The sequence below is a fragment of the Jaculus jaculus genome, chromosome 20 (assembly GCF_020740685.1).
Source record: "Jaculus jaculus isolate mJacJac1 chromosome 20, mJacJac1.mat.Y.cur, whole genome shotgun sequence".
Classification (NCBI taxonomy): domain Eukaryota; kingdom Metazoa; phylum Chordata; class Mammalia; order Rodentia; family Dipodidae; genus Jaculus; species Jaculus jaculus.
The window spans coordinates 12,213,718-12,234,166 of record NC_059121.1 but is presented as its reverse complement, the minus strand read 5'-3'; the positions used below and the strand labels follow the sequence as shown (position 1 = coordinate 12,234,166).

The 20,449-nt window shown below is 38.1% G+C and overlaps 2 protein-coding genes and 1 non-coding gene across 5 annotated transcripts in view; 1 reads left to right on the top strand and 2 right to left on the bottom strand.

Moving 5' to 3' along the window:
• Nucleotides 1-18,654, top strand: part of Trappc13 (trafficking protein particle complex subunit 13) — a 38,694-nt gene extending 20,040 nt beyond the window's left edge. The window contains exons 5-13 of one of the 2 annotated variants that reach the window (XM_045138902.1): nt 1,756-1,883; nt 4,949-5,021; nt 5,921-5,965; nt 9,311-9,328; nt 11,391-11,524; nt 13,519-13,717; nt 15,444-15,544; nt 16,651-16,798; nt 16,946-18,654. In XM_045138902.1, coding sequence (XP_044994837.1) covers nt 1,756-1,883; nt 4,949-5,021; nt 5,921-5,965; nt 9,311-9,328; nt 11,391-11,524; nt 13,519-13,717; nt 15,444-15,544; nt 16,651-16,798; nt 16,946-17,053 — 954 coding nt within the window. In that variant the 3' untranslated portion in view covers nt 17,054-18,654. The remainder of the gene's footprint in view (nt 1-1,755; nt 1,884-4,948; nt 5,022-5,920; nt 5,966-9,310; nt 9,329-11,390; nt 11,525-13,518; nt 13,718-15,443; nt 15,545-16,650; nt 16,799-16,945) is intronic. The other variant, XM_045138904.1, reaches the window with a different exon arrangement.
• Nucleotides 14,293-14,395, bottom strand: LOC123456341. Its single transcript, XR_006634476.1, has one exon. It is a non-coding gene; the product is annotated as a U6 spliceosomal RNA (small nuclear RNA).
• The window catches only part of Sgtb (small glutamine rich tetratricopeptide repeat co-chaperone beta), a 48,318-nt gene continuing 43,508 nt past the window's right edge, over nt 15,640-20,449 (bottom strand). Inside the window, exon 12 of one of the 2 annotated variants that reach the window (XM_045138905.1) lies at nt 15,640-15,980. The gene's annotated coding sequence lies outside the window, so the exon portion shown is untranslated. Of the gene's footprint in view, nt 15,981-17,851; nt 18,981-20,449 lie in introns of those variants that run through there. The other variant, XM_004671181.2, reaches the window with a different exon arrangement.

Here is a 20,449-nt window from a genome sequence, read left to right as displayed (position 1 = left end):
TTTCCAGCATGATGACTCACAGCTATACTCCCAGCACTCAGGAGGCTTGAAGCAAAACAATTCCTAGGAGTTCAAGGCCAATCTAAGCTACATAGGGAATCTGAGCTCTGCCTCAACTACAGAATAAGACTTGTATCTCAAAAAAACATCTTTTTGTGTTGTACTGAGTGCAAGAAGCCATGAGATTCCTGCCTCCATAGACATCTCTGCTTGAGGATACAGAAACAGTAACAAAATCATAAACAAGGTTATTTTATATTGTGAAAGATGTTACAAAGGAAGTGGAGGTTGATGGCAAAAGTGGACATAAAGGGAAGCTGATGTCTAAGATGATCAGAATGGCAAATGTTCTCAAAAAGCAGTACACAGGGGGAAGAAAATACAGAGCAGGGGAAGTGCTCTATTGGAGAAAGCATACTTTCTTCTTAGCTGGTGACTAGCTTTATATTTAAATTAGCCTTTGACAACTAATAATATTTATAATGACTATCTTTTAATGTTACATATTCACACATATATACACATCTATTTTTATTTGTTTCTGTGAAATCCCAGATATGTGTTTAAAAACTATATGTTCAAGCAGAGCATGGTGGCTCATTCATGTAATCCCAGCACTTGGGAGATATAGACAGGAAGGTCAAGAGTTCAAGATCCTTCTCAGTCATACACAGATACATAGGAAGTTTGAGTCTAGTCTGTACTACATGAGACAGTCTCACAAAACAAAAATGTTCAGGCCAAGCATAGTGGCATATGCCTTTAATCCCAGCACTCAGGAGGCTGAGGTAGGTGAATCACTGTGAGTTCAAGGCCAGCCTGGCACTCAGGTGGTCAGCCTGGGCTAAAGTGAGACCCTACCTCAAAACAAATATTCATACTGATGCTTCAAAATTCAGTCTAATGTGAAAAGAATTACATTGTCATCTTCCTTATTTTATTACTTTTATATTTTTCTTCAAAGATATAACATGTTATCAATAATATATATTTTTTGTTTAATCATGGTACTATGAGGTAGGTTCTGTCATTGTTCATCGCTCCATTCATGAGCTTCAGGGAAATTGTCTTCTCTCTCCTTCCCTTCTCACCTTGAGAAGTGCACTGGGATTATTCAAGCCTACTACAACTTACAGCTGTTAACATGGGGTCTGAGGACACGAACTCTGGTACTCAGAGCTGAGTAGCAAGTATTTGATCCATTGAGCCATCTCCCCAGCCCCCAAGATTCTGTTTTTCAAGCTTACGTTGGTGCTTTTTAATACTTTCTCTTCCTCCTACTGTTTGTTGTGCCCTGCATTTGTAATACAGTGTGGTTCATGTGCTACAATTTGTATTCATTTTTGATTCTCCCTACTTTCTGCTTGATTTTGTTTACTGTTGCTATTACACTGTGTGTGTGTGTGTGTGTGTGTGTGTGTGTGTGTGTGTGTGTGTGTGTGGAGCATTGCCATGGTTCTGAGAGCTCTACACAGAGTTTTACATGAAGTACTGCTGTTCCTTTAGTCCTTCTTCCTTGTTTTTTCCCTCCCTTGAACCATACATTAATGGTTCAACAAAATGGGTGCTATTCTATTTTCATGCTTGCATGTGAAAGAAAGACAATCCCTGATCCCTCTTGTCATCCTCTCTTCTCCTCTCCTCTTCCTCTGGTCATCTTCCTCTTCCCAAGTAGGCAGCTATCCCTCCTGCTCTTACTAACCTGCAGATAACCAATCTCAGGTGGATTTTTTTTTTTTATCTCTTTCATTCAAGGCTGATCTTCAGACAAGTTCGCAGCGCTTAAACCTTTCAGCCTCCAATGCTGCTGTGGCTGAACTTAAACCTGATTGTTGTATTGATGATGTCATACACCATGAGGTGAAGGAAATTGGAACACACATGTAAGGATTAATTTTACTCCTTCTCACAGACTTTTACACGTGCTTTATTTGAAGTTTTCTGCTTCCTACTCATCATTATACCCAAGTATCCACCTCAGAAGAAATCTTACATTCCACGTCTGCATGCTTAACCAGGAGAATGACACAAACTTTAAACAAAATGGGTTTTTTTTTCCTCTTCGTAGGATTTGTGGAGTGCATGGTGTGTGCATGTATGTGTACAGACGCATGTCTTGTGTACATGTGTGCAGAAGCTGGAGGAGAGCTTTGGGCATCCTCTGTTGCGCCCTTGAAACTGGGTCTTGCATGGAACCTGGAGCTGCCATTTTCAGTCAGATTAAAAGACTAACAAGCCCCAGGAACTCTGTCTCCAGACCGCCTCAAGACCAGTAACAGGCATGCATGGCCAACCAGCTTTGTTGTGGGGGGAGGTTCAAGGTAGGGTCTCACTGTAGCCCCGGCTGACCTGGATTCCCTGTGTAGTCTCAGGGTGGCCTTGAACTCATGGCAAACCTCCTGCCTCTATCTCATGAGTACTGGGCTTAAAGGCGTGCACCACCACACCCAGCTTATGACTGGCTTTTTTTTTTTAATTTTTTTTTTAATTTTTATTTTTTATTTATTTATTTGAGAGTGACAGACACAGAGAGAAAGACAGATAGAGGGAGAGAGAGAGAATGGGCGCGCCAGGGCTTCCAGCCTCTGCAAACGAACTCCAGACGCGTGCGCCCCCTTGTGCATCTGGCTAACGTGGGACCTGGGGAACCGAGCCTCGAACCGGGGTCCTTAGGCTTCACAGGCAAGCGCTTAACTGCTAAGCCATCTCTCCAGCCCATGACTGGCTTTTTAACGTGGGTGCTAGGGACCGAACTCAGATGTTCATGCTTATGTGGTAAGCTCTCTTCCCTACTGAGCCATCTCCCCAGCACCAAAACGTTGTTTTTTTCCAAAATGTTTATTGTAGGAAAAAATTATTTCTGTTTATCTATAGGTCCTTTTTTGTACTCCCAAACAATCATACCTTAAAAAAAAATGAAAAGATCCAGGCTTGGTGGAGCAAGACTGTAACCCCAACACTCAATATGAGGGGGCAAAAAGTAGTTCAAGGCTAGCCTCAATTACATGGAGCCTATTCTTTAAAAAAGATTTTAGACCCAGGCATGGTGGCACACGCCTTTAATCCCACCACTTAGGAGGCAGAGGTAGGAGGATCACCGTGAGTTCAAGGCCTGGCTGAGACTACATAGTGAATTCCAGGTCAGCCTGAGCTAGAGTGAGACCTAACTCAGAAAAAAAAAAGACGAAGAAGAAAAAACGATTTTAAAAGTTAAAAATAAATTAACAATGAAGTCATGCAGATATTAAAAACCTATTTAGCATCCTGTATAAAATGCATTTTTTAGGGTAGGGAGATTGCTTAGCAGGTCAAAGCACTTAACTGCAAGCAAGAGGGTCAGGACCCATTTAAGTCACTGAGCACAGCCACACACACTGCAATTCTGGTCCTGTGAGGAGTGGAGACAGGAGAGTCCTGGGCTCACAAGAAGCCATAGCTCTGCTTTCAGAGACTCCAGCTCAAGGAAATATGCAGATGAGCAACAGATGAAGGGCAGCCAATGTCCTCCTCTGGCCCCTGTACACATCTGTTTATACATACATACACCACACACACACACATGCACATGCCACATATAAAAGGAGACGTTTATTAGTTATTAAATGCTAACTAATATTCATAACATTTTATTTTAAATTAAATTTAGGTTCTATATTTACTGAGATATATTCCTGACACTCAGAAATACAGAGCCAAAGAAAACTGTGGGGGAAAAAAAAACCCTGAGATTTTACATTCCTGTCCTGTGAATGTATTTGAATGTGAGCATTCTGTTTTCCTTTCGATCTGAAAACAGTGTGGCTGTTTCAGCCATTCAGTTTCCCAGTCTCCCTTCATTAGCCCCACCACAGCCTGTCTGCTTAGAGGCCTACTGCCTCGAGCAACTAGGAGTCCGTTTCTCTAAATTCTCACCAACCCTGAAATCACTTACATGGGACGCTTGCCAAATCTTTATAGACTGAAAAATGTTATCTCATTATTTTAATTTGTTTCTTTGGCTACCCATGAGGCTTTTTAAAATAAAATTTTATTTTTTTATTTGGGGGAGAGAGAATGGGTGTGCCAGGGCCTCCAGCCATTGCAAACAAACTCCAGATGCATGCACCACCTTGTGCATCTGGCTTACATGGGTCCTGATTACATAGGAATTGAACCTGGGTCCTTTGGCTTTGCAGGCAAGTGCCTTAACCACTAAGCCATGTCTCCAGCCCCATTTTCACCTTTTTATTAGCAATGTGAGACTGTGATAAATGTGTATATTCCTTTCCTCATATTTCGAGTGATGTTTTGCTGGTTAATGTAGATGGACTCTCTATATTAACAATTTAATCATCTTCTCATTTTGTTGAGTATTTTATCCCTGTTTGTTGCCTGCTTCTTTATTGTTTTTAATTAGAATGTTTACATAATTTTCTATTGCATTTGTTACAAAGTCTGTATTGGAATTTCATTAAAACACACAGTTATTTTTTCCTAGTGTATATGCACTTCTTTGTCCTTCAAGTCTATATCTACACTGGTATTTTGGAGCATACCCTTCCTTCCAAAGGAAGATTCTCTGAGTTTTCACTCCAAAAAACTAAGTCTCACTGGGCATGGTGGTTCATGCCTTTATTCCCAACACTTGGGAGGCAGAGGTAGGAGGATCGCCATGAATTCAAGGCTATGCTGAGACTACATTGTGAATTCCAGGTTAGCCTGGGCTAGAGTGAGACCCTACTTCGAAAGACAAAAACAAAAAAACAAAAAACACTAAGTCTCATTTTACTAATCAGAGACTTCTTGCTCATGAATTTATATCCATATCTACTGAACTTTTTTTCCTGCTGCTATCCTACTTTGCTATCATTTCACATTATTGATATTTTTATTTACATCTATAAGAAGGATTTATTAAGGATTCAAATTAAAACGTATTCCAAATTAGTAAGACATCTTTCTGTTTCAGTTTGGTGTGTGCTGTGAGTTATACAACTCAGGGTGGAGAAAAAATGTACTTTAGAAAATTCTTCAAATTTCAGGTAATGAATATGATAATCATAAAATAGTCAATAGATGCTTTTAGTTTTCCTGGAAGTATAATTATTCCTATTGATGGGTGGGGAAAACAAACTCCATATAAAGCAAATAGCTCACTACTTGGGCTATTGTGTTACTGTGAAAAGTCAGACTAAGTGAAGTTCAAACAAAAATGTAATGGTTTTATAGTAAAATGAAAAATTCATTTAAAAATTATTTTTGTAGGCTGGGAAAATGGCTTAGCAGGTTAGGTGTTTGCCTGCAAAGCCTAAGGACCTCTGTTCGATTCCCCAGGGCCCACATAAGTCAGATGCAGAAGGGGGCACATGCATCTGGAGTTCACTTGCAGTGGCTAGAGGCCCTGGCATGCCCATTCTCTTTCTTTCTTCCTCTTTCTCTCCCCCTCCCTCTCTCTCTCTCTCTCTCTCTCTCTCTCAAATAAATAAATTAATTAATAAAATGTTTTTTAAAAATTATTTCTGTTAAGCCAGAAAGGTGGCGCGCACTTTTAATCCCAGCACTTGTGAGGCAGAGGTAGGAAGATTTCTGTGAGTTTGAGGCCAGCCTGAGACTCATAGTGAATTCCAGGTCAGCCTGGGCTAGAATAAGACCCTACCTTGAAAAACAAAACAAAACAAAATTTATTTTTGTGATGAGACAAAACAGAAAGGTTATAAAAGGGCTAAAATGAGTGTAAAGTCCAAATAAGATCCATAGCATTAAATGTCTAAAGAGTTACTTAAATGAAAATATTTTTACAAGAGTATTGCATGTCCATTAGAAAGGCATTAACAATTAAAATTAGAAGTTGGCTTTTACAAATTAAAGCCCTATGATTTCAATAAGTAAACAAAAATAGTCAAATGGCAAGAATTTCCTGATTCATATTTTCTTTAACCAGGTTCTCAAACCACTGGATGTGAAAACCAAATTTTATAATGCAGAGGTAAGTGTTACATACCTAATATTTTAAACATTTAAAATATTATTTGACTGAAAATCTAAGGGTGCATTTCCTGTCATACTGAAGTAATTTGCTGGTATGATTGAACTTTTTGTGAAAATGAGCATAAATTTCAATTAAAAGTGATTTCACTGTAAGTCTCTTTTAATCTGCCAAATCCAACCTATGTATAATCAGTGTCTTGATTTCTATTCTCATTGTTAGATTGAAAGTCTTCATCACTTTCATTAAATGGCTCCCATATAATCCCATTTAATGGTGCCATTATTGCTTAAAACCATTAGCCATCTGTTGACTACATACAATGCAGTTCTTGATATTACAAAATAGCAGTAGTAAATGTGGCCTTACTATTTGCATGAAGAACAGAGAGTCCCGCACATTAGCCTTCTCCCTGCCTGCAAAGCTGGTGAGCCAGCCAGAGTTAGGTTACTGAATGACTGGAAAAGCTCTTTGGGAAAACAAGTTTGGTAAAAAATAGAGGGGGGGGGGAATGACTTTAAGAATAGAAGGCTAGAGAAAGGAAGGGAGGAGAATGCTTAATAGGTTGATATTGTATATATGTAATTACAATGATTGTAATGGGGAGGTAATATGATGGAGAATGGAATTTCAAATGGGAAAGTGTGGGGGTGGGGAGGGAGGGAATTACCATGGGATATATTTTATAATCATGGAAAATGTTAATAAAAATTTTTAATTAAAAAAAAAAAGAATAGTAGGCAAACTATCTTCTAGTCTAAGATAAATAGAATTGACCATAGGAGAAAGAATTTACTTTGTGTTTTTCTCCAAAATTCTATTGCATCTTAGCCTATAGAATTGCAGAAAAATGAGAACTCAGCTAGGTCTGGTGGCACCCATCTATAATTCTAGTACTTGGGTTGCTGAGGCAAGAGAATTATGAGTTCAAGGCCAATCTGCACTACATAAGTTTGAGGTCATCCTGGGCTGCAAAGTGAGACCTTGCCTTGAAAAAAAATAAAAGAGATCTTCAGTTCTTTTACCCCTCAAAATCATGTGTTTCATACAACCATGATGAATTCAGAGATACTGAACAGGACTGTTTCATTATGACGATTATACCTCTGTTACTCTAAGACCAGATGATCAGAAATTGGTGGTTGTATCATACTTACATAATTTTTCCATCAATACCTGGTTATTGTTCTATTATTGTTTATTTAATTGAGAGAGAGGGAGAGATGAAGAGAGACAGAATGAATGCACCAGGGCCTCGCCTCTGGAAACACTCCAAATGCATGAGCCACTTTGTGCATCTGGCTTTATATGGATACTGGGGAATTGAACCCAGATGATCAAGCTTTGCAAGCAAGTACCTTTAACCACCAAGTCATCTCTCCAGCCCAACACTCAAGTTATTATTTGGTATAACGTTTATATTGCAATAGAATTACTTAGTTATCATAGTTAAAGAGAAGCTGAACATACACCTCTTAGAAGAAAAAAATTTTAATGCATATAATTATAAAACTGCTTAGAACAGTATCCAATGAGTCTAAAAATTAAATTAAAAAAACAAACATGATAGGGTGAAGAGATAGCTCAGTTAAAGGCAGTACGCTCTGGCACGCATGTGTGCACACAAGTGTAAATAAATAATTTTTTAAGATAGGAAAACGCACTACATCTTAAGAACTTATGACAGTTTAAAGAAACTTCCGGCCAGGTGTGCCTTTTAATCCCAGCACTCGGGAGGCAGAGGTAGGAGGATCAGAATTTAAGGCCACCCTGAGACTACATAGTGAATTCCAGGTTAGCCTGGGCTAGCAGAAGACCCTACCTCAAAAACAAACAAGCAAACAAACAAGAAAAAGACTTTAGAGAACAGAAGGATCACTGAGTTGAATCAGGAAGGAATAGGTTTGGAAACAGACAAGTGTCAGTGCAGTGAAGGCACCACAAGTAGAGTATGCATGGAGTATTAAGTACGTGGTGAAGAGTTTACACACCGTTTATTACTAATCTCATGAAAGTGCTGTCTAGTCATGCTAATAGGTGAGTCACCTCATGGTAACCAGGTTTCATGTGAACAGGTTTCTTGTTGCAGTGTTCTAAGATAGGAAGAGTAGAAAGATTAGTAGCCAGGACTCATACGATTAGTCACCAAATGGAATGAAAGTCCCATGCCAGAGATGGAAACAACAGAAACATAAGCTGATATTTTCCTAATTCTCAGGAAACTTAGCTCAGTGGAGACTGACATAACAGAGCTACAATATAAGCACCCACTAAACCATGAAGTATACTTGTGCTTTGGGAAGACAGTAGTGAAAAATAAGTTCCAAGTGTAAATTTGATGAAGGAGGTGATATTTGGCATTTCCCTTAATAAATAAATGTGTGTGTGTGACTGAATAAGAGACCAAGAAACCCATATGAAACAATCTGCCCTAGAATTTCCCGGAATGTAATAATGTGATCCATGGTTATATCAGTTACTTTCTTGTTTATGGGACAAAATACCCAACCAGAAGCAGCTTAAGCAAGAGAAGGGTTTTATTTCCACTTACAAATTTAAGGAAAAGTCCCACTTTGGAGAGGAAAGCATGCCACATCATCACACCAGTGGGAAGGAAGCAGAGTGGATCAATGAATGCCGAATGCTCAGTGGCCCCCCTCCTGCTTACACAGTCTGGGACCCCCCAGCCCATGGAACAGTGCAGCCCACAGTCAGGGTGGGTCTTCCCACCTCAGTCAGCTCATCGAGAAAACCCTAACAAGACATGCCAAGAGGTTTGTTTCATGGTGATTCTAAATCCTGTTAGGTTGACCACCAGAGATTAACCACTACAGTGGTACTCTAATCACTTGAGATACTCCTTTAAAAAAGACCCTGGGTTTAATCCCAAGACCACAAACAGTAAAATCAAATAGAAATGATTCCAGCATTAGGCAAACTTACGAAAGTTTTACAATACATATCTCCTCTTTATGTGGGTCATAGTATATATCCATCCTAAAATACATATTAACGACAGGATAAAGAGATGACAGATCTAGGAAATCATCAGACGTACATCTCTCTGCCCCAAGTGTGCCATTAACTATCTGCTCCTGTTTTAAGTACTCAGCCATAATGTTCTTCTCTGTTCCATTGTCATTTAACCTTAGTAGTTTCACCTTAGAAACATAGTTTGTCATATTTCTGTATGTTGCTTCCTGTTTGCTTTTTTTTTTTTTTACTAATGCTGTCTTATGTAGTAAGTAAAAAAAATGCAGAGATGCATTTTATTTTAAAATTAGTCTTTTTCTTTAACATATAATTCTGATTTTTCTAATTTTTCTTTTTTCATTTTTCCATTAGAGTGACCTCAGTTCTGTGGTAATTTGATTTTTATTATAAATTTATTATATGCCTTTCGTACTCACTACTTTTTGACTCTGCCTAATTAATCTCTCTTAACAAAACATAGTGGAAAAACAGTTAGTTGTGAAAACTATTTATGTGACTTTCAGAAAGACATATAATTTGAATATACTTTCATATGTCTTATTCTGTGAGAAAAGAATACTGTGGACAAAATTGTAACATTGAAACAGTTTTCATTTTTAGTGTCTAAAAAGCCTTATTTGTTTTAACCTAGGGATTTCCAGCATCTTGCAGTAAAATCCTGTTACCTCATTTCTTGTTAGCATCAGTAGTTGAAATTTATTTATTTTCAGATGCACAGTGATTTTGGTTTGAAGCATTAATCAGTTAAAGATAGCCTTTTGACAAAAGTAGTAGGCAAAAGAAAAGCGAGTTTTCCCAAGTTGGCTGAATCACATTTTCAGTTTCCTACTTTATAATAAGTAGCATTTGCTTAGCTCGCACTACACATTTAATAGCGTGAGCAGCCTCAGTGCTCAGTTCTTGTCCTCATTCCTTTGATGTCAAATGACTTTGCACTAACTATTCCAGCTAGCTTGATTTTCCATTATGCTGCTTTCCTCTCACCTATCTAAGCTTTTCATGAATTTATGCAGAAAATTGACATGTGTAAATTGAAATGTGGGTCTGTGGTTATATTTTAAGAGCAATGGATTTATGGGATATATTATTTTCTATAAAAATTAATAGAATAATGCATTAAAAGGCACATTGTTTTGATAAATCTTTGTATTTCTATTTTCGTTTGAGCACATGTCCCAAAGGCTAATGAGTGTGTTTAGACACTACGTGAGATAACTTCATCATATTTGATCAAATGACTTTCCATGTTCCTGACTTCAGTGTTTAAAAAAGCTCATGAGCCAGGCGTGGTGGCGCACGCCTTTAATCCCAGCACTGGGGAGGCAGAGGTAGGAGGATCACTGTGAGTTCAAGGCCACCCTGAGACTCCATAGTGAATTCCAGGTCAGCCGGGGCTAGAGTGAGACCATACCTCGAAAAAACAAAAAAATAAAAAATAAAAAAGCTCATGATTCTTCAAGTTTTAGATAATCTTAACATTATCACTATGTTCTACAACAGAAATTTTTGAAAAAAAAGTAAGTTTTTTAATATCTTTGGTATATTTTTATTCTTTCCATAACAAAGGAAAATAATTACAAAATAGCATAAAATTAAGAGTGTTTACTATAAATAATCATGGAACTACATTTTTATATAAAATTAAGTTACCCAGTGACTGAAATATTAATGAATGACATCAGTTTTGAACTCTGTCACAAACTTCTGTCTGACTTAAAAGCTCATTTGGGTGTGCTGGTTCACACCCTCTATCCCAGAACTTGGGAGGCTGAGATAGAAGGATCACCATGAGTAGGAGTTCAAGGCTAGCCTGGGCTAGAGTGATACACTGCTTCAAAAAGAAGCTCAAAGATTATCAGGCATATTTCGCATATTATTTTTAGCTCTTAATATATATTTTAAATGAGCTAAGAAATGACTAATAAATTGTGTTAATTTAAAAAAATTATATCCTATTAGGGTATAAAGTAGATTATTCATTGTACTAGTGGGCACTGCCTAAATTGAAGTCATACTATAACAATTGAAATTATATTATTCTAGAATAGTCTAATGATCTCACTATAATGTTGATAGTAAAAATGTGTAGGTATACTCATATTAAAGTTTCTTTTAATATTTTAATAGGTTTAAAACCTTAGTTATTGAAATTTCAGTTAAATATTTTTGGATGTTATTACAAAGTAAAGTCTAGTTATCCCATATCCATTGTTTAACAAGGTGTCCATTGACTAACACTTCACTTTCCCCTGTTAATTGTGTTAGGATGAAGATCTTTTTGTTTCACATTAATTATGATAACTTTGATTTGCAGGCATGAACTAATCACATTTGTGGTTACTATTTTGCTTCATATAAATAAGATATTTTTGTTGGGGTTAGTATTTTTAATAACATGACATTTTGCTCAATTTTTTTCTTTTATTCTCAGACTGATGAAGTATTTCTCGAAGCCCAGATTCAAAATATTACAACCTCACCCATGTTCATGGAGAAAGTTTCACTGGAGCCATCCATAATGTACAATGTAACAGAATTAAATTCTGTCAGTGAAGGTGGAGAATGGTAAATATAAAATGTTACCTTTTTCTATTATTTTGTGTGTGTGTGTGTGTGTGTGTGTGTGTTTTTGGGTTTTTTTTTTGTTTTGTTTTTGCTTATTTTGTTTTGTTTTTTGTTTTGTTTTTTGAGATTAGGTCTTACTCTAGCCCAGACTGACCTGGATTTCACTATACTACGTACCCTCAAGCTAGCCTCAAAATCACAGCTAACCTCTTACCTCAGTGAGGAAATTAAAGGTGTGTGCCACCATGCCCGGCATAAATGCTACTGTTCAAATGATGCAGGTTTTTCTCATGTCCATTACTTTAATGAATTAATAGACATATATCAATACTGTAGTATAGAACATGGTTTTACTTTTCTTTTTTAATATTTATTTATTTATTTGCAAGCAGAGAGAGAAGAGAAACAGTCAGAGAGAATGGGCATGCCAGGGCTTCTAGCCACTGCAAACAAACTCCAGAAGCATGTGCCACTTTGTGCATCTGGCTTACTTGGGTACTGGGGAATCGAACCTGAGTCTTAGGCTTCATAGGCCTTAACTGCTAAGCCATCCCTCCAGCCCTTTTAATTTAATTTAATTTAATTTAATTTAATTTAATTTAATTTAGGTGGGGAGGTTTCGAGGTAGGGTCTCACTCTAGCCCAGGCTGACTTGGAATCCATTATGTTGTCTCAGGGTGGCCTTGAACTCATGGCCATCCTCCTACCTCTGCCTCCTGAGTGCTGGGATTAAAGGTGTGCGCCACCACACCTGGCCGGCCCTTTTAAATTTAAAAGAAGATATGTATTTATTTGTAAGCAGAGAGAGGGTTGCACTTTTCTAAAACTACCCTGTCCTACCCTTTATACCTCCCTACACATGAAAAGAGTCTAGTCCTTTGTGTTTTGTTGTGCCATTTAAAGCACTTAACTCTTAATTTTCGAAATTCAGCAGGTAAATCTGACACTATTATTCTTCTACTTTCTCTTCTGTCCCTCCTACCATTTCCTGTCCTCTCTTCTCCTGTACTTCCTTCTCTTACCTCTCCTCTTTTTTTTCATAGCAGTGGAGACTGAAGCCAGGGTCAAATGCCTGCTAGGCAAGTGTCCTACCACTAAATTATTGCAAGCCCTCATTTTGCTTTTTTTTTAAAAATATATTTTATTTATTTATTTTATTTTTCAAGGAGAGAGAGAGAAGGAAGGAAGGAGGGAGAGAGGGAGGGGGAGAATGGGCATACCAGAGCCTTCAGCATCTGCAAACAAACTCCAGATGCATGCCTCAGTTTGTGCATCCAGCTTTATGTGGGTACTGGGGAACTGAACCCAGGTATTTAGGCTTTGCAGGCAAGCACCTTAGCCACTGAGCCATCTCTCCAGCTCCTCATTTTGCTTTTTATTTAGAGATAAGGTCACACCAAGGTGCCAAAGCTGGCCTTGAACTCGGTCTCTAGTCTAGGAAGACTTTGACCTTGCAGTTCTCCTGCCTCAGCCTCCCAAACAGCTGAGACTACAAGCTTCCAACAGTGCCAGCCAAAGAAGGTTTGGTAGCCTTAGAGGAAAGTAACAATGTATTAAAATTCTGATTTCCGGAGCTGGGCGCTTTTACTCCCAGCACTTGAGAGGCAGTGGTAGGAGGACTATGGTGAGATCAAGGCCAGCCAGGGTCTACAGAGTGAGTTCCAGGTCAGCCTGGACTATAGTGAGACCCTAGCTCAAAAAAAAAGAAAAATTCTGATTTTTGTTACACTTTTCAATTAGTTGATGACACATGTCCAATAGTTTAGGTAATATTACATTACAAAGAACCTCCAGATTTGTCTTGCCATTTGAAAATAACAGAAAATAAATGTTCTCAGAACTAGTCCTTTTCATCTGGATTGAAACCTCTGGCCTCTCCTATATACTTGGGCAGTAAATTGTCCAGTTCTTACCCAAAAGAGGTAATCACAGCAGTAGCCTCTCATCTCACAGATGCTGAAGGGTTTTTTTCTCTTTCTGTCTACCCCTCTCAGTGTGTCTACGTTTGGGCCAAGAGCGTATTTGCAGCCAATGGACACGCGCCAGTACTTATACTGCCTAAAACCGAAGAAGGAGTTCGCAGAAAAAGCGGGCATCATTAAGGGAGTGACAGTAATAGGAAAACTGGATATAGTGTGGAAAACAAATCTAGGAGAAAGAGGAAGGTTACAGACAAGCCAGCTTCAAAGAATGGTGAGTCTAGGAAAACCACTTCAGTAGAGGTTTTGGTGTGGGAAGACAGGAAGTTACAGGTAGTTAGTGACTACAACTAAAATTTTCCTAGCTCTTCCAATAAAAGGCACTGATATTATCTACTCTTTAGGCAGAAAACTTGTGTTGGGATTAATGAAGAATGTTCAAGCATTTTTTTTTTTTTTTTGAGGTAGGGTCTCACTCTAGCTCCTGCTGACCTGGAATTCACTATGTCATCTCAGGCTGACCTTGAACTCACAGCAGTCCTCCTGTCTCCCAAGTGCTGGAATTAAAGGCACATGCTACCATGCATAGCTTCAAGTATGAATTTTGTCCTTAGTACATGAGTGTGTTTAAAGATATGGATGCTTAGCCAGGTGTGGTGGCGCACGCCTTTAATCCCAGCACTCCAGTGGCAGAGGTAGGAGGATCGCCGTGAGTTCGAGGCCACCCTGAGACTACAGAGTGAATTCCAGGTCAGCCTGGGCTAGAGTGAGACCCTACCTCGAAAAACCAAAAAAGAAAAAAAGATATGGATGCTTCATGTGGGCCAGCACACTTGTGCTGTGCAACTCTGCCTGCTTGGATGCTTCATGAATTTACACGTCATCCTTGCTCAGGGATCACGCTAATCTTCTCTGTATTGTTCAAATTTTGTCAGTGGGTACTATATATATATAAATTTTTACTTTACCAAATAGAAGTAAAAAAATCTGCTTATCAGTTGGTCTTTTCTTGGTAGATTGTGCTATTCATTTTACCTCAGTTATATTACTGTTTTCTGTTTTTGTTTTTGCAACATCCTGAAACTTAGATTTGTGGCACTTACCCACTCAGTTTATATCTGGTTTTAAGATGTCAAAAACCTCAAGTAAGCTGAGCATGGTGGTGCACACCTTTAATCCCAGCATTCAGGAGGCAGCGGTAGGAGAATCACTGTGAGTTCGAGGCCACCCTGAGACTACATAAGTAAACTCCAAGTCAGCCTGGGCTATAGTGAGACCCTACCTCGAAAAAACAAAAACAAAATAATTAAATTAAATCATCTAAGATGAGTCTTCATAACATTACCCTGGCGATATTAAGTATTTTGTCTAATTTCTGCTCTGAAAGTAGGAAGAGCTGCCAGTCCTTTTTTCTTGCCCCCTCCTCGTACTACTGAGAATTTACTGTAAAGTTTTTCATTTGTGCTAAATACTGTTACTGACATATCCTAAAATATACTTTTCTTTCAATTTGAGGCAATATTTTTTTTTCAAAAAAAAGATGATCACTGAGCATACTTTAAAATATCTCAGCTAGCTAACATCCTGCCATGGTATGGTCAGACCTTCATTTTTCCAAAGTCCGTCCTTGCCCACGTCTCATAAAAGACAGTTTTCTTCCTGACTGATTTCAAAGGGGTGGCTTCTTATCTGCCGAGTTACAAGTTACGGATGTGGAAAATGCTGTATTTCTGGAAGACATTCCTCTGAGAACAGATCCCCTGGGGTCCTTACTCACTACACACCTAGAGGAAAGACTTAACTCTACTGAGCTTACAGTATTTATAACAAGAACAGTCTAGCCTGCAAAGCTGTACCAGCAGAAATGACAGTAAGAGTCAGAGTGAGGGGACAGCAGTCTGCTGCAGATCCAAGACATTGAGACAATGGCTGATGTGGTACTGCATTAAAACCATGACGTTTTGTAATAGAAGATTTTAATTGTTTGCTTTTTCTCCTAGGCTCCAGGTTACGGAGATGTTAGGCTATCTTTAGAGGCAATTCCAGACACTGTCAACCTTGAAGAACCTTTTCATATTACCTGCAAAATAACGAACTGCAGGTAGTGCCAGTGTTTCTGAACTGGTGTTCCTTCCTCTCCACCCATCTAAGAGAATTTGTAAATCTTTTTAGTCTTCTCTTTTTTTTTAAGTTTCCTTTTGGCATACAGCCTTCTCTGATGATGGTGGCAAGTACTGTGAAGTTCTTAGTTTCAAGGTCTTCCAGGCAGTTTCTGTATTTTTTCCTCACTCATTCATCATTCCGTGTGGTGGGTATTAGTCATTCATATTCTGTGGAACAGAAGCGAGCTCAGAGAGGCTTAAATGACTTTTTTAAGCCCAGAGAGCTAGAAAAGATGGGTCAGAATTTGACACCAGCTATGTTTGATTTCAAAGGTCATGTTCCTTTCATTGTTTATACTGCACAGTAGGTGGAGCAAGTGTCTGGAGTTTGATTGCAGTGGCTGAGGTCCTGGGGTGCCAATTCTCTCTCTCTCTCTAAAATATAAATAAAGTAATAAAATATTTAATTTTTATGACAGAGCAAGAGAGAGAATTTAATGTTTTATGACAGAGTAAGAGAGAGAACTGGCACACCAGGGCTTAAGCCACTGCAATCAAACTCCAGGCATGTGTGCCACCTTCTGTGCATGCAAGACCTTGCACAATCATCACCTTGTGCATCTGGCTTACATGGGATCTGGGGAGTCAAACATGGGTCCTTAGGCTTCACAGACAAGCACCTTAACTGCAAAGCTATCTCTCCAGCCCCCAAATAAAATATTTTTTAAAACTAAAAGATGCATTGCATCTTTAGGAGGGAGATTTGTCTAAGGCCATTTATGCTGTATTAAAGATGCCATTTCTGTTCATTGTCCTTTCTTTTGTCATTTTGTTTTTTTTTTTTGAGATAGACTCTGTATTACCTAAGGCTGGCCTTGAACTTTTGATACTCCTGCTTCAACCTCCCAATCACAGGCATATATCACCATACCTTGCTCTCCCATTCTACCATAAGTAAAATTACAACATACTAGTCCTGGTTCTCTTTATTGTTTTTTTAATCCTGAATATTCAGAAAACAACTTACTAATAGAAGTAGAACTATGACAGCATGTCCATATGAAATGAACAAAGTTTATTCCTGTTTTTCTGACTGTATCAACAGTGAAAGGACTATGGATCTGGTTTTGGAAATGTACAATACCAGTTCTATCCACTGGTGTGGGATTTCAGGAAGACAGCTGGGAAAGCTGCATCCAAGTTCCTCCCTTTGCCTTGCCCTCACTCTGCTGTCTTCAGTACAGGGACTACAAGTAGGTATTTTTTTCCAGTTAACTTCAATACCTACTCTTTCCATAATTTCAATACTATGGAAACTAACTTAGAAATATTTATTATAGCCATATTTTCTCTGATAAATATCAATGAATGAAATCTGAGGTTTTTATTTTTCTCTGTAGAGTGTCTCTGGCCTAAGACTAACTGACACATTCTTAAAGAGGACATATGAATACGATGACATCGCACAAGTCTGTGTGGTATCTGCGGCCACTGAAGTGGAAGCCTAAAGAAAATTTCCGATGTTAAATTTCATAGAACTTTATTTCTGTCACCTTTGTAAAATGAGTAGCAAAAATAAGTGCATATTATTTAAATTTCTTTCCTATAAAACAATTCAAACATTAAATATTTGTTTTGAAAAGAACTGACTTTGCCTTGTTTAAGTGAAGTCTACATTTATTTCATGTTATTTTAGTTAAGTGTTTAATTTTGTTTTCCAAAAGACCTGTATTTGAGAACTTTGTTCATAGCAAATACATGAAACAGCAGCCACCACACTTTTTGTGTAAGGGGAGACACATCAAGCACCGTAGGCTTCACAGACAGACAATTAATTATGCTGTCTTGGTCCAGAAGCTCCAGAAAAAGCAGCTGGCTGGATATAGCCGGTAGGTGATTCGTTTGCTGACCTCAGTCAGAATATGCAGCTGTTTTTAGGACTTTAAAATGTTCGTATTCTGCCATTTGTGGCGGCACACACCTTTAATCCCAGCACTCGGTAGGCAGAGGTAGGAGGATCACTGCGAGTTCGAGGCCACCCTAAGATTACATAGTGAATTCCAGATCAGCTCGAGCTAGAGTGAGACCCTACCTTGAAAGAAAAAAAAAAATCATATTACTTCATTTAGAAATATTTAGTTAACTCCAGCATTTTCCCATAGGTGCTAAAAAGTTTAAGACAATCAGGTTGTCTTCCTGTAACATAATTATAGCCTTAACATAGAATGAATTTTTGTAGTTGTTTCAAAAATTATTGTGTAGGTCTGTGTTTGTGTGCACATACAAACACACCAAGCAGATACTGAACAGATCAGAACTGGTTTTATTTCTTTGTTTACTTTTTAATTGTCTAGTTGTTCTAATTGTTTAATCTTCTCATTCTAACCTAAAATTCCTGGAGATGTTCCCACTGAAAAATAAACCACTTACTTTCCTAATACATATTTAAAGGATTCCAAGCTTTTTATTTGATTTTGACCCTTTAATCATGTATTAATATTATTATTATTATAAAACTTTCTGTCTTTCCATGTAATCATATATACTTGAACAAAACAGTGAGAAAGTTAGTTTTAAACAGTTCATAACTGGAATGTAACAGATGTTTCACTATTTGTCAAGAAACCTTTATGCTTTTAAATAAAACTTATTCTACTTTGGCAGGCTGAAATTCCACAATATGTAATTTCTTCCTTTGAAGAATATATTGAGTCATTAAAATTTGATTTTTCTTAAATGCATAATTATTTATTGCCATGACAAATTGGTCCAACATGAAAGGTAATATTTGTAAGAGTTGCCCTCAAATTAGAATCAAAATTAATGAAATATCTGTGCAAAACAAAATGTAAAAGCTGAAGTCTGTCTTTGCAGATAATTAGAAGATTGCCTGATGATGAAGTAAGACCAGAGCCACTGTATGGGATACGTTGTTCTTCAAGCTTTGTCTTGCAATTGAACCTGTTTCACTTTCAGACTGTAAACCATAACTGTCACTTGTAATCTGCTATATACTTTAATTACAAATTCTCTTCTGCTTATAAACCAACAGTATCATTGACATAGATTGTTCATACTCTTTAAATAAAAGTTAGATAATGCCATCTTATAAAGGATCTGTGTAAACTATGTTATCAAAACTAGATTAACAATTTGGTACATTAAAAGAAAACATCATTTCCATAAAAAGTCATGTTCTGTTTGCATAGCAGCTTCAACTATCACAATGAAAGGGGTTAATGACAATCAAGCATTCCTAGTTAAAATGTATATAAATATTTAATACCTTCTTGTTTCTTTTTGGTAACTATGTTTTTCCAATAAGGAAGAGAAAACAGGAGAAATTCTTTAGGATTTTATGAATAGCTAACACAGTCAAGCCACATAAAAGTTTCTTGAATCTCCAATGTAATGATTCCAAAGACATGAAGAGCCCTGAAGAGCAAAATGGCCAGATTAGAGTGACCGTGTAAGTGAACAAATATCATCTAGATTGAGTTTATTTCAGGTAGTGTATTCATTCCCAAAGAAACACACCAAAAAAGTGAAATGAGAGAAATAGAGCAGTTTACACCATTTCATGTAGAAAGAATAAATGCACCAAAGACAACATTTTAAGTGTTTTTCTCATGACAGCTGTCTGATTTTGTTATCAAGACATTCCTGGCCAAATAAACATGCTGAGATTATATGTGTGTGCTGCCTGGCCCAGTGCACGCAGAGCTGAAGACCAGACCCGAGGCTCTGCATGCTCTCTGCAGGCATGCACTCCACCAACTGAGCTATAGCCCCCGCTCCTCTGATTATCCTTAGAACGTGTACAAGGTTTGTGGTGTATCTGCTTTGCTTTGTTTGCTTCCCTTGCAATGCTGGGGATTGAATCCACGATCTCACATGCTAAGCAAGTGCTCTTCCATCTTCATTTCTGATAGGGTTAATTGGCATTTTTCTATTTCCCTAGTCTATCTAAAGATCTGTCAATTTGTTAATCTGAAAGCATCTTTAAATGTATCTACAATAGTAATGCTGCAAATACTATCTGTACTCAACACTAGATAAAAATGGCCAATTAATATTTCACTCTTTTTTTTGTTTTTCAAGGTAGGGTCTTGCTCTAGCTCAGGCTAACATGGAATTCACTATGTAATCTCAGGGTGGCTGTGAATTCACAGAGATTCTCCTAAGAGGGCTGGGATTAAAGGCATGCATCACCACACCTGGCCTTTAGTTCCTTTTTTTTTTTGCTTTTCCAGGTAGGGCCTCACTCTAGCCTCAGACTGACCTGGAATTCACTATGGAGTCTCAGGGTGGCCTCGAACTCATGGTGATCCTCCTATCTTTGCCTCCTGAGTGTTGGGATTAAAGGCATGCGCCACCATGCCCGGCTTAAGCCTGGCCTTTAGTATTTCATTCTTTGTAATAAAAACAGTTGAGTGTCTTCCTGTAAGTTGAGATGGTCTGCACTAGATAGACTATCGATTTTCATTGTAGAGGTCCTCAGATATAAGTTCTTTAGCCAGGACTGTGGGCTCAGGGGTCTTGTGTGAGACCAAACCCAGGTGCTCAGGTATCTGCTAGCTATTGGGAGAAACATTATGTTAATGTCAGTTGAATCCTGGGCTGGATTGATAGCTTAGTGGTTAAAGGCACTTGCTTGCAACTGCCTTGGTTCATATGCCCAATTCCCACATAAAGCCAAAGCAGTGTGTGTCTGGAATGAGTTTGTAGTTGCAGGAGGCTCTGGTGCATGTACACACACACACAGTCTTAAATAAATACATATACATACACACTCACTATAATAAATAAGTATTTTAAAGTTGAGTCCTAACTAGAAAGTGTGCTGTTTAAAATGGTGATTCCTGGGGCTTAATACATCACCTGTTAAAACAAAACTGAAGGTG